We start from the raw sequence: 14552 nt of genomic DNA, 5'->3' as shown, positions 1-14552 counted from the left end.
TTCTACTATAGGCCACTGCAAATGTATTTTAAAAATATGAGTGAAGGAGCTCTTTAAAAAAATAATAAATAACCCCACCATTGTGTTTTTGATACTCTGAAGCCTGCAAGCTGAATTTCTGACTGCATTTAGATTTTGTAGCACTTCTTTCCCTGCATCAGCCACAGATTCTACCACTAAGTAGGTTAGCCTTGAAATGGGAGCTGGGGCTTATTTACAGCTAGCACGTTAAACTGTTTCCACTGTAACAACGACTTTAATGCGGTCCCACAGTTGCAGATTCAGCAGTCGATGTTTGAGCCCGAATCGACAGACAGACCAGATGTTCTAAATCAAATATGGAGCAGCTCATCCTTAAGAGACATCCATCAGCAGGACGCATGACTCCTAAATGTTAAAAACAATCTGCCATGCAGCCTCCTGTAATAGCAACCTGTGACCCACTTTGATATTTATAGAAAGACGGAGTGCTCGGTGTCTGTATGCGTGCTGATTGCACCTCACCGCCACAATAACGGCGGCATCACAAACACAAAACGGCCAACAAAGACAGATTTAATACAGGAACCGTGCCATCCCTCAACGAGAAGTTCTGGATTTATCTACCTCTAAGCCAGAGTCATTACTGTGCATCAAGACCTTCAAGATTTCAGTAACAAAATTCACTAGGCAGTTGGGAGATTATAGGGAAACGAAACAATCTGCACATCCCAGATAAACCACAAGCTTCATTGTTTCATTTCACCATTTAAGAGGTGAATTAGAGCGTTAATCTCCGAAGAATGTGCAAACCTCAAAAGTAATGAGCGTTACGGAACAACTGGAAAATAAAACTTTAGATTCTGAAGAGTAAGACCATTAGCGCAGGATGTCTGGAGCCGGCTACAGAAGAACTGGACCTTGCGCTGCTGTAACTTTGGAAGCAGTGTGGGCAAACTTGTAAGGGGTTGAGGGGAATTACTGCTGCAATCCTGATGAATGGATTAATCGGATTAATTGGTAACAAGAAGGAAGAGATTAGAGAAGCTTACACTTCAGAAACAATAAAACGTGTTCCTGTGGGTTTGTTTTCACTGTTAACCTGGGATTAAAGAGTTAAAGTGATGCTTTTCACGAAACAGTTAAAAGGTGCAGCAAACAGGTTCAACTAAACGCCCTCGTGGTGTTCCTGAACGACGTTCCTCTGACCAGACCTTTGTAGGAAAATGTGCATTGATTTGAATTTTAACACATTTATCTATATTAGAGACTTTTTTCACTACTAACCTGATTTACCTGAAAGTCTCAAGCTGCGTGTTGACAGTTTGTTTCACCACAACAGTCAATCAGCTGCAGCTCGTCTGAAAGCATGTGGTCACTTTTACTTTGAGAGTAGACCTGACTTTAGAAGAGAGCACCATTATCGAAGACCTGCCTCAAATCAGAACAACCCCAGCTTTTAGTGTTAGCTTTAAAACACTCAGGAGGACTGGGATTTATTGTTTACCTCTTTTGGACTTGGGTGAAGCTGGTGATCCAGGCGACCGAGAGATGAGGTCAGACTTTGTCGGGGTGGTCAGCCTCTTACTGGGAGACTCCATCTTCTGGGTGTTGACAGTTTTTAAGGGGCAGCTTTCACCCTCTGGGTCGGGCCGTGAGAGGTTTGTTTTCAGAAGCGAGCAGGGTGCTGGTTGGAGAGACACAAAATGAAAAGAACAGGTGAGTGAATAAAGGGCAATGCGAGAAACGGAACTCAACTCGTTTCTCTTCATTCTATTCGCCGTCAAGTCCATGAAGCAGATCACTGTGTGGGTGACATCATCCATCTGAAATTTGGGTGGAGTTGTGGACTCGGAGGAAAAAAAATGCAACCGAATTTAAATGTAGTAGGTCTCATTTTAGCTCTCTAACAAAATAATAAAACCTAACGACTTACAAATCATACGACTGAAATAATTCTCAACAACAAATATAAGTAATACTGCGTAAGACAAAATGACTGCTGATAACAGTTTTTGTTTATTTTTAATGACTGTGTCTAAACACACAGCTTACTAGGGCAGACACAGAAAAAGACATTAAAAATCACAATAATTTCTGGTCAAAACTTTCAATCTCATTCTTGTACTGTAACTCAACGGTGCTGGGTCTGTTCCTTTAGTCTAATCTCAATAAAATACTGATTTAGGAAACTATTCAGAGTTTAAATTTTAAGGAGACAGCTGGAACTGATGTACCTTAACACGCTGCTTCATTTATTGGTGATGAAAACCGATTAGAGAAAAAAGTAAGGGACTAAAATGAAATTTATACTAGAACAATCTTAACATTTGGTGTAAAAGCCGCAACTGTTTAATGTTTAGACCTATACAGGGGAAAAAATATATTTTTTATTGCATTACTTTAAAACAATAGTAGACACCTACAAGTTAAACCTAACCTTCTACCCGACTTTACCTGAATGCATAATAAACATAACGTGGTCAGGCAGAGCTGCCATAAAAGCAGAGAAGAGACGCTACGGAAAGCGGGGAATCCTCTGCATAGAAATAGAACCGTAGAGTGCTGTGCACTGTCGTTTTAAACTACCACCACAATTCAATGAACTTTAGCCTTTGAAAGAGATGAAAAAATACATGATTATAATGGGAAAAAAAAGAAAGCAGCCGCCCCCCCCCCCCCCCCCACACACACACACACACACACACACAAGGGAAATTTAATAATCATTCTTTGACAACTGCATTATTTTCTTGTGTTAATCTGGAGCTAAAAAGTTTAAATTGACAATAACATCTGATCACACGCACAGCCCTGGAGTGAATAAGTAGGTTATACTTAATTTTGATGACAAACAACTCAGATAATCTAGTTTGTCTTCTCATTCATGCGTGATCTCTAGAAGTGAGGTCATTAGTTTGGGACAGCAGCTTCATTATGACTCACATTTTGTAGCAGTCTCCTGGACTTTAATCTCCTGCTCAAACATTAGTCTGTCTCAGCTCTGACTGCGGAATAAAGACGCTCATGTAAGGGGTACTTGACTTTGTCCACCAGGCCATATCCCAGCACTCCCCTTGGAGCCGTGTTGGGACGCATTTACTTCTGCATAGTCTCTGGGGGTAAACACTGGGGCAACGTGCTCCAAGTTGTTCAGGATTTGAGTCAAACAACTCAAGCAGTAGGGGGCTGTCACACGGGGACACAGAGTACACTAAAGATTTATTCCTCAAATGCTGTTTGTATAGAAAAAGCACAAATGCAAAGAGAAATAGCAATTCTACACGGCTTCAAAGTATTTTTTTCTCTTTTGTGTGTGTGCTTGTTTATGTAAATTAGTCCGCTTTTATGAGTAAAACTATTAGAAGCATAATGCTCCAACTGGCCATCATCCTTCACTACTACAACAGGTGAAACCTGAAACCAACACACCCAATTACAAACACTCATATGGTAATCCTACATCATCAGTTTGGAAATCGTTTGCTGCTGCTGACTCAAGAGTCAAACCCCGGTGATTAGGCAGAGTCCATAAAAGTTTTCAGGTGGGAGACGAGACGTTGCGTTTCCATTGTCAAAGTCTGCCACTATTAAATAAGCATTCCCAGGCAGAGAGGGGCCACTGTTGTGGTCTCTGCATGGCAACGGGATGGCAGCCAAAACACTGCAATGACAGCAAGTAGAGAGAGGAAGTAAAGGGGGAGGGCGCGGTGGCGAGACGAACTGAGAGATGAACACTGGGAGCAGTTCTGTGCAATTTTCTAACAATGAGCAACTTTGTGTGGGGAAAATAAATCTGTGAGCAGAAACCAGTAATTAAATGGGCTTATTAGAAAGAAATACCACAAAACAACACGCTAAATTAACCTTTTTGTTTGTTTTAATCACAGAACGAATGTGCTATAAAGCCACGGTCCTAGTTTTTTTTTATTTATTTATTTTTTTTACAAATGAGTGATGCAAGAGAACTGAAGGCATGACACTACTCTCATTCAAAGTGATGAAACACACAACCTTCACCCGGAAATTTATCATCTTACACCGCTTCCTCATAAATCCCTGAGGGTTAAATTTGACAAGAAGGATCCCAAGGACAGCAAGTGCAGCAGTGGCAGACGAGTATTGGGAGTACTTCTTAGGTGTGTTCTTGCTGTGTCTTTCTAAATCCATTCTTTCGTTCTTTTTTAAACACAGAAACAGTTTTGTTTACCTGTTTTGTAGCTACAGTTTCGCCGACGGCTGCCGGCTTCTTCAGGCTGACGCTGATGGTGGCGCGTCACTTCCTTCTCCGTTTATCTGCGGGCAGCAGAGGACGTTGTCGCCCTCTACTGCCCGCTCTCCCCTCTCCGACGATGCAGTCCCATGCGTGGTCCAGCGTGTAAACTCCGTCGTCCCTGTTCATGGTCCCACATCCACGTCTCCTTATCTCTATTGCTTCCTTGATCCATCTTTTGTATTTTTGTTGTTCGGTGGTTATGATCCGTGTGCTGTCCCAGTCCATTATATGGTTTTCTCTTAAGCAATGATCTGTTACGGCTGACTTTTTTTATTGTACTTTCTGCTTCTTCTTTTGCTGCTCTTGTGTGTTTACGATTTGCCTCTTTCTCGCACTTCTTTCTGTGTTCTATTGTCCGTGTATTTAGTTGGCGTCCGGTTTCTCCTATGTATGTTTTATTGCATAGTTTGCATGGGATTTTGTAGATGACTCCACATTTTTGTCCAGCTGATATTTTGTCTTTTGGGTGTACTAGTCTGTTTCTAACTGTTGTGTATGGCTTTGTTGGTGTGTTTATGTTGTGTTTTTTCATTGTTGCTCTAATTTTTTCCGTTATGCCTCTGATGTATGGTAGGGTTATCACTGGTTTTGGTTCTTGTCTTTCTGGGTTTCTGGTTCTTTTTTTGGGTTGTTCTTTGCATTCTGTTTTTGTTTGTTGTTTTCCTTTGTTTATCGCCCATGTCGGGTATCTGCAGGTCTTTAAAGCGTATTGTATGTGTTTGTCTTCTTGTTTACGGTCTCTTTCTTCTGTTATTATGTTTGCTCGGTGATATAATGTTCTGATTACTGACATTTTGTGTATGGTGGGGTGTTCTGATGTCCATAATAGATATTGGTCTGTGTGTGTTGGTTTCCTGTATGTGTTTATGTTTAGGGTCCCGTCGGTCTGTCTGGTGATTTTCATATCCATAAATGCTATGCTGCCTTCTGTTTCTGACTCATAAGTGAATTTTATGTTGCCCGGGAGTACTTGCCCATACACCTGGGGACTAAAGCCACAAAGCAGCTCCTGTTAAAACAATTATTGTGAACTTTATTGAAAATAATGAAGAGAACAAGAAGATTAACAAAACCTTTGGTGTGTTGGTGGCACTGACGATGAAATAGCTCTCTGTGGGTAAGGTGGGATGGGAGCTGAGGGAGGGCTGCGGAGTTACGTTGGACTAAAACAGGGGCTGATTGATGCAGACTTCAGCCTGACCAAACAGATGACTGGAGGTGGTGACCAATGTGTTGGTTCAATCAAGCTTAAAGAAATTAAACAAATCAATCAACTACAGCTGCTAATCTTTGGCTACGTAATTACGTATCCCAATCTAAAGTACAAATATGATGGATTCAAAGTCTAGTTTTGAAGAATTTTTTTTTATTGGTACACGTAGGCGGACTGGCCACCCGTTGGTCCTGGAGAATCAGATCACGGCAAGTCTGCTTTGGGCCAGGGAGCCTAAAGGCAGCTTTCCAGACGCACTAATCAGAGTAACTCGGACCGATGCAGCTCAGCCTGACTGCTGTTCCCAAGGACACAGTTTGGTATTTTTCCACAACTTTCTCCTGTTTTTACTCTCTGCTCCATTGAGGTACCTGGCAAGGCAGAGTCAGGCCGGCATCGTGATTCTGGCCGCTGACTGGGAAGGGGGCGGAGTCACTGGTTGCTCTGGAGTTTTTTTTTTTTTGTTTTTTTTTTGCCTTCTGTTTCACTGCTTGAAGCCATTTCCTTGTTCAGAGTCTGACAAAAGCAAAATGTCCCATTTAGTCGTCACACACACAGGTGTGTGGTGAAATTTATTCTCCGCATTTGACCCATCCCCTGGGGGAGCGGTGAGCTGCAGACAAGCCGCGCTCGGGAACTATTTGGTGGTTTAACCCCCCAATCCAACCCCTTAATGCTGAGTGTCAAGCAGGGAGGCATTGGGTCCCATTTTTTCAAAGTCTTTGGTATGACCCGACCAGGAGTCGAACTCCTGATCTCCCAGTCTCAGGGCGGACACTCTACCACTAGGCCACTGAGTCAACAACACCAGCAACACCACCATTTTTCAGCTGAGTTGTGTTTCTGTGGAGCATGCAAGTAACCTTACACTGTTTACTGATCACCTCATGTTATTTTGTCATGAGTAAAAATGGCCCAATAACAGATTTTCCATATTCATTATTTTGAAATTCAGAAATTGTGAAAAGCTGTATTATTTTAATTATATTTTCTGAATCAGAATGAGCTCAAATTGGTTTAGACAAGAACTGTAAATCTGTGTAAACCTTCGAAACCAGGATCACATATCTCCATGAACACCTGTCCTACTTTTAGTAACCTAATCAACAGATTTCTTCTAAAGGACAATCAAGTTAACAACATATAGTTATAATCCACATTTTGTTTTATACATTTCTTTCTCATTTCGTCAATCTTGGTGACCTTTGTTTGTTTTTACCAGATATGGAGACAAGTACAATTACATTTACAAAACTGGACATGTGATGACGCTGTAAAGCAAACAGAAATGGGACACACTCCTGCAATGCTGTAAAGAGAATACTTGGGCAACATCAGCTGATGAGGTCTAATTTTTGGCTGTTCTAATACACCCACTGATTGGTGTTTTATTTACATTAAAAACATTTCCCTTTTGTACACAAACCAAGAGAACTCTTCTAAAAGAGGAGCATTACTTGTCTCCCGATTCGATTACGATTATTGGGTCAACGATTAAATTTGATTCGATATCCCGATGCATCACGATTATTTCATATTGATTTGTTTTCATCGATAAGTAGAAGATGTTGGATAATTGCTTTTTTTTTATATTAAAAACGTAATTGACACAACCTGCCATCCCTCAAAAGCTCTCCAATCACAACAGGTTAGGACAAAACATTTTAAACATTTAAGAAGATTTAACAAAGTAAAACAATCCGTTTCCCCGTTCAACACCACGCCTCAGGCTGGGAAAAACACGCTTTGCAAAAACTCACAAAATCTAAAAAAGTACTGAAAACCTACAGGACACATAATGTAATAATAAAGTACAAAATGTGTTCATATATAAGTGTTTAATGTCTCTGAGAAGATTTAGAGTCAAATATTTATGCCACAGTTGAAGGGTGTCAGAAATAACACCAAATGAAATGTTTGACTTAGTTTGTTATTTTATTTGAACCCAGTGGTTCATTTCTGAAATGTTGGAGAATGAATCAAGTTCTGTTTGATGCAGAAAATAATAAAACATAAACCAAATTCTACACTTCCAATAATATTTAAGATGTGTGTTTTATTCTTGCTGATAATAACACCAGCAGAAGGCTGTGGGCTGGATTAGGATTAAATTACCCAGCTGATGGATCTCCTTCACTAACCAGCTAACTACAAACCTTTCCACTAACCTGTCCTGCGGGACCCTCACCATGTGACCCTCATGTCCATGCTGTCTCTGGAGGAGCAGATAGGAGACAAGATCTCCTGTAACCTAAAATGGACCAAAGCTTCCTCCCAGCTTCTCTTTCAGCTGAATTTAACATCAGTTTATCATCATGAAACGAATAAAGTGGAACAAGAACTTCTATCTTCTATTTCTCTCTCCTTTTAACTTCTCCGTGTCCCTAAATAAGAGACAGACGATCACGCTGCAGCTGCCGTCATTGACCCCGCCCCCTCCCCTAGACCGGATATCCCAGCATCACAACACTCGGTCTGACAGAGCGCTTCCAGGAGAAACAATAATTAAATTATGAAAATAATAACGCATGTTTGAAGCATCGGTTTGGAGGAGCGTCCTCCGATCCTCTCTCTTGTGTGAGCAGACAAGTGTCTCTCTCTCTCTCTCAGTCGCTGATCGAGCGAGCGAAGCACACCGCGTGGCAACCCACTCAAATAACATAATTCACGGCCCAAATCCAACAGAACCGGTTGGGCTGATTCGGTTCCGGTTCGGTCTCAGGTTACAACTCTAGCGCTCAGCCCTGCAGTACCACATTAAGGCGGAACCACTTGGTAAATGTGGAGGACGCTCACTCTGACAGCTTTGGATGTTGCGCTGGTGCCGCCGTTAAAAAAACAAAACTACATTCCACTATAATCGATGATGGCGTACTCTTCTACGATGCAGAATCGTTTATGTCCGCATCCCGATGCATCGAGTTGATTATTTTCCTCAGCTCTATTCAGCAGTGCTTCGCCACATTCCCAGAGGAGCTGCATCCACTGAGAACTACAGCCAAAAACCATTAGTCCACTCTTCTGTGACATCATTTATATTATTCATATCCATAAATCAATGTGCAGCTACTTCCTCTAAAATGCAGGAGTCAACAGTCTGAACAGGGGAAATCACTTTACTGCAGCTCATCACTGAAAACCCATAGGAAACAAAATGCCCAAGACAAACAGGTCATTTCTTCACAAGCAGAACCAAATCGAACACAGTTTAATGTTTTACACAATGATGCTAAACTTTGTTTTATGGATCCTCTGAAAAATCTGCTTCTTACTATGACTTATGCCATTTTACGTGATTCTTTCTTTATAAAGACTTCTGCTTATCTTATGCATTTAGCTTTTGTGTAATTTCTATGTCTGTGTGGAAAAACGTGAAAGCTTACAACAAAAGCCATCTTCCTGTATAATGAATTGAAAAAGTCACATAAATCCCAACAAAGTGTTGAAGAGTGAGTTTTAAATGTCCCTGTGTGGCTTCTGCAGCTGGATGTGTCAGGTTAAGACTGACGAAGGTGATGAGGTAATCTGTAAAAGCCAGCTGAAATGGTAAACGAGCCCCTGCTGTGTTGGGTGGATGCACGCATGCCTGAGCACAGTGTGAGGGCCAAATGGCAGGTTGAAAATCAGCAGGTAATTAGCACAACCCGGTGCCATTTCTCACCTGGGCACTTGGCAGGTTGGAAAAAAGAAAACCTGTAAATGCAGTAAATGTTGATTTTTAAATTTTATTTTATTTTTTTTACTAAACTATCTAGAACTTAAGCATTGGCTTGGTGACATAATGGTTAAATTGGCCAAGTGAAAACTGGGACAACTAGTTAATCTGCCGCACAAAATGAGATTTAGCATAAATCCAATTTCACAGCATATTACTTAGATATATAAATACCCATACAGCAGAACTGGAAAAAAATTTCATGTTAAACATCATGTTCATAACTGTAGGCGACTAGAGCTCTTTTGGTTTATTTGTTCTGAAAATGTTTTTAACAAATAATAGGCATTCAATACTAAAAATGAATACATTACCCAGGAGAGAAGGTGCATGTACTTGAAATAAGAGTCAAACTGTGTTAAACTGTGGCTCTAAGACCCTGGGCCTGAGGTCAGTGGACTCACTTCCATCCACCTTGTATGTTTTTCTTCTTTGTTTTCTTGTCATTTCTGTTTATTTGTTCCCCTTGTTTTTGATTGTGAAGCACCCTGTGACCTTAAAGGTGCTATAAACCTTACCTAACCTGAAAACCACTGTATCTTAAGCCTAGTTTATAGATCCCCATCAGTAAGTTAGCACTCACATGTACACGTTTTGACAAACACGTTTTACTTTTATATTTCTTGTATGAAGAAGACATTATCCGGTGGTGCGTCAGTGTTACGAAGTTATTCTTCACCAGGACAGCAGAGGCCGAAGACCATTTCTGGCGGGTCTGCCTACCATTGCAGTGCCAGTGATGTCTTTGGTCGACGTCAGTTTATTTACTTCAGCTTGTAAATGCGAATATCTTAAAGTAGGTGGGAATTTGAATTGAAATTTAAGATCCCTGTGTTCTTAATTTGTTAAAGTAACAACAGAGTGGGGATGGGTACCGAATTCGGTACTTTTTAAAGGTACCGACCGAATTCCATAGTACCGACCGAGCACCGATTCACGTCATTTCAAACGGTGCCTCGTTTCGGTACCCGTCCTTCAAAACGAGAACTTGCCTAGACAGCTGCGCATGCGCAAGAGCGTTATGTCGTCGCTCGCTGCGAGCCAGTTGTAAACAGAGCAGCATGGTAGAAAGAACGCACGCTAAAGCTTGGGTCCACTTCACTAAATGTGATGGGTAACTGGGTGATGATGAAACCAGCGACAACGATCTAAGTGAGACATCCTCATCTGCTCCGGTAGGTAAATAAAATGTTTAAGATAACGTTAGCTTGTTAGCTTCCATTTTGCTAATGGTGCGTTCGCTTTCTCCTCGGAACTCCGAATTTCCGACTAGAGGAAAACGAACGCGCTCTAAAGTTTGGCTTCACTTTACTAAATGCGACGGGTGATTGGGTGAAGATGAAACCAGTGACAATGATCTAAGTGTGAGGCATCGTTTTAATCTGCTCCAGCAGTTAAATAAACTGTTTAAGATAACGTTAGCTTGATATGTTAGCTTCCATTGCCACCGTTGTTATCAGCTAATGGTGCGTTCGCTTTCTCCTCGGAAATTCTAACTTCCTAGTAAGAAAAATCAAATGAAAAAAAGACGGCAAAAGGAATGAAGATACACAGTAAATTTAGTTCATAGTTAAGATGTTTGCTTCAGTTTAATTATCAACTTATAAAACTACAAGGACGATGTTAAAATACAAACAGTTGAATGTTATTTATCGTGATATTTACCAAATATTGTTATATATTGAGAAAATATATATTTAATTATAAAAGAGAATTAAAATAATAAACACTCACAAGTATCGAAAATTGGTACCGTTAAGTACAGGTATCGATTCCTAGGTACCGGGAATTAGTACCGAATCGATTCAAATGTCAAAGGTACCCATCGCTACAACAGAGTTTTATAAACATTAAGCTAGAGCTTTAACATTGATCATCGTGATTTTTGGGTTAGAAACTTGACCAGTTTCATATTTGACACCACTCTGCAGCCCTCTTCTGACCTACTGTCCCAGGGGGCACTCTTTACCTGTTTTACGGCTGATAATTAGCATTTCAGTTTGCCGATTGTCAATAAAAAGCACAATGAAAAGAAGTTTGCTTTTACTTTGGGCATCATGGCGGAGCCTGGAAGTAAGTGTAAGAGAGTAATGTCTTTGGGGGTGAAGCAAAGAGCTAAAACCAGAGTGAACATCGGTGCAGCCTACACTAGTTTGAGGGAGCTAAAGGAGGCTACCAAATCACGGACTGATAGTGACCTGGCTTTGTTGCTATTGGATAGTAGACAGTGGACTACTACTGAGCTGAAAGCTCGGCTCCACATTGTGCTGAGATGGAAAGATGGAACAGAGAGGTTGATAGGGGATGATGATCTGAGGGAAAGGATCGAGAGACAATGTGAATGAGGTCAGACAGGTATGGGGGGGAAAGGTTATGGATGGCTTTAAAAGTGAGAAGAAGGATTTTAAATAGTTGTATTGCTTAACAGGAAGCCAGTGGAGCTGCTGGAGGACAGGGCTAACATGGTGATTCATTGGGGTTTTGCAAATGATGTGTACAGCTGAGTTCTGGACCAACTGGAGCTTATGGAGGGACTTTTGTGGTGGACCAACTACAGTAGTCAGTTCTTGAGGTGGCAAGACTGTGAGCAAGTATGGAAGCAGAGTAGGGGGTGAAAGAGGAGTGAAGGCAGTTAATATTAGGCAGGTGAAATTAGGCAGACCGAGTGATGCTAATAATGCAGGAGAGAAATGATAGGATACCATCAAGAATGACACCCAGACTCTAAACCTGGTGGGAACTACTGCTCTATACGGGTCAGGGCAATATGGAAAATGCAAGCTTTTGAATTATCTTTATTTATCAGTGACCAGGGAAAGAAAACACGATGTAGTGAACAGTTCATTTGGCTACATCCAGAGATTTTTCTCTTGATACAAGGCTGAGTAAAATATAGGGCAAGGCATGCAGTATTTATGAGACCAGCAGTTTCAATCTAGCATCCCCTAAAAGGTAAGAAAAGAGATGACTGCAGTGGTAGCAGGGGATGGTTTTAGCATCAGAATAAAGAGATGTTGGCCAATTGTGCCCAATCTTACCCAAAAAAGAGAAATAGGGTAAAATGTGCCGCATTAACAAAGTCAATGTAAAGAAAACCAAAAGTACATTCAGTCTTGGAGTAAAGAAAAAGACGACAAAGGAAACTGGAAGGGAAAAAAACAAAGTCAGGAAGTAAACAACAGAGCCACGTCTCAGTTGGGATGGACCAAGGGTTTCAACTACCTCATCGTTCACCACCAACTCATCGCCCCTTAGCCTGCTGTGTCCCTACAGCACCAAATAGGGTGACGTAAGAGGACAGGGGGCCCAGATGCACAGGAAGAGCAAAGTAAACAAGTAAGGACTCTGTGTCAGGACAGGCTCTGCGTGTTTGGAGACCAAAAGTTTAAGCAGTGATTACAACTGGAAACAACAGGACTGGATGGATAACTACGTAAAAGTACTTTTATTGATCACTCGGGTCAATTACTCATAACTAAGCAAAGTTTATAAAGAAATGCTTGTAAGTATTTTGAGTGGGATGAATTCTCACATTGCAGAGGCTAAAATAATTTGTTTTAGTGAGTAAAGCCAATCTCGAAATTCCCTCTGGGATTAATAAAGTATCTTTGATTTGATTTGATTGAAAACAATCAAAAATGAGAAGTGGGAATTTGCACAGATAAACATCCTATTTCAGCTGATTTCTACCAAAAAAAATTATAATAAAATAAACAGCAATGAATATGGATTATCAAGACTACTGCTTTTAAAGCCTGGATTCCTTTAATGCACACTGGTCAACCAGTGAATGCTGATGTCCTGGTCAGTAACTGCAACAGCTTCCATCTCCTGGGCTCATGACAATGCTGGGCATTTATCTACTGCTCTTTTTCTGAGCCTGTGAGCAGTGTGTGTGCAGTGTGTGTGTGTGCAGTGTGTGTGTGTGTGTGTGTGTGTGTGTGTGTGTGTGTGTGTGTGTGTGTGGAAGCCATCGTGCTGATGCAAGGCACTGCTTATCTGAACTTGCAGCAGTTCCCTAGAGAGACCCTTGCATCTGCCGCAGCCATAAACATGCTCCCAACAAAAAAGGGATCCGTTAACCTAGATGGTCCGACCAGAGGTGGGGAGTGTGTGATGTGCAAAAACAAAATTAAGATGTTTTTAATGACATCAGAGGACAGGGTGCGATTTCTAGGACACAAAAGCTGCTTTCATAACTGGAAACAATAAAAAGGCTGAGCTGGTTGCTCTTGGCAACCTGCTTTTCATCTTCTTGGGAGGTTGGAAAAAGTCAGTGTCACTGACCCCCCCCCCCCCCCCCCCCCCCGTGGAGGCAGATGTACATTTAACTTGTCTTTAAAGGTGTAATATGTAAGAAATTAATTAAGAACGACATCCTGTGGTCATACTTGGTTACTTCAGTCCATTTTCCTAAGCATAAACTCACTTTCTCACTGCTGTTCTGTGAGTTTCATGGCTGTTGCCAAACAGGGATCAGCACCAGACAATTCTAGACAAGCAAAGATAAGTCAGACACAGCAGGTTGAGGAGTAGATAACGACATCGTCGTAGCTGTTGTTAGCACCCTTGTGTGTTTTATGATAGGGAGCACCAGAGTGTCTCCTAGCGCTTTATAAGCCTGGCGGGCCATCAAGGATTGCTTGGCCCCCCGCCAGGCTATGGATAACCGCCCCCACCCTCTTCTGGGTCGCTCCGGTTTACTGGCTTTGGTTCTTTAAACAACTCCAGAGTTTTTGCCTGCTGCTATCAAATTACAAATGCCAGCGCAGCAGCGTTAGCTGGCTGGAGACACAGCAACCTCGCAAACTCACCGAGTGTAAATGGCAACTATGTCGCTCTTTAGGTGTTTTTTTTTATTGAGGCATCAAAAATAACCAAACTTGAAGTGATAAAACAAACCTGACAAACAATATGTGCAAGCTGAAACAACAAAAGCAAACAACAGCAATCCACACATTACCATCACCATAAACCCAGATACCTGCTCTACACTCACTAGGGTTGTCACGTAACCGGTGTAGCAGTAAACCCCGGTAAAAAAGTTGACAATAATAACCGTCTTGTTTTTTAAAAATTATATTATCTTGGTGGATTACCGTGGCTGTGGTGTAGGCGCGGTGACCCTTACCAGCCACCGTATCATCTGCTGAAGTAGCCGGCAGCACATGCGCACTTTGTTGTTTACAACCAAAACTTTCTTGAAGCTAAAGCTGAAATAATGGCCGAAGGAGGAGACGGCAGCGCTCAGGACGTTTATTATCCCTCAAAGAAGACAAAGTGGGAAGTACGGGCATGTTTTGGATATTTGAAGAATGCCGAGGGACAGCTGATAGAAGACGGCTATCCTGTTTGCAGCACGTGCAGAA

The 14552-nt window shown here is 41.5% G+C and overlaps 1 protein-coding gene across 7 annotated transcripts in view; it reads right to left on the bottom strand.

Moving 5' to 3' along the window:
* Positions 1–14552, bottom strand: part of map7d1a (MAP7 domain containing 1a) — a 60973-nt gene that overhangs the window by 33396 nt on the left and 13025 nt on the right. For all 7 annotated transcript variants that reach the window (XM_015950069.3, XM_015950070.3, XM_015950072.3 and 4 more), the window contains exon 2: positions 1487–1666. In XM_015950069.3, the coding sequence (XP_015805555.3) occupies positions 1487–1666 (180 nt within the window). The remainder of the gene's footprint in view (positions 1–1486; positions 1667–14552) is intronic.

Source organism: Nothobranchius furzeri, chromosome 5, assembly GCF_043380555.1.
Source record: "Nothobranchius furzeri strain GRZ-AD chromosome 5, NfurGRZ-RIMD1, whole genome shotgun sequence".
Taxonomy (NCBI): domain Eukaryota; kingdom Metazoa; phylum Chordata; class Actinopteri; order Cyprinodontiformes; family Nothobranchiidae; genus Nothobranchius; species Nothobranchius furzeri.
This window is presented reverse-complemented; position numbering and strand designations above follow the sequence as displayed.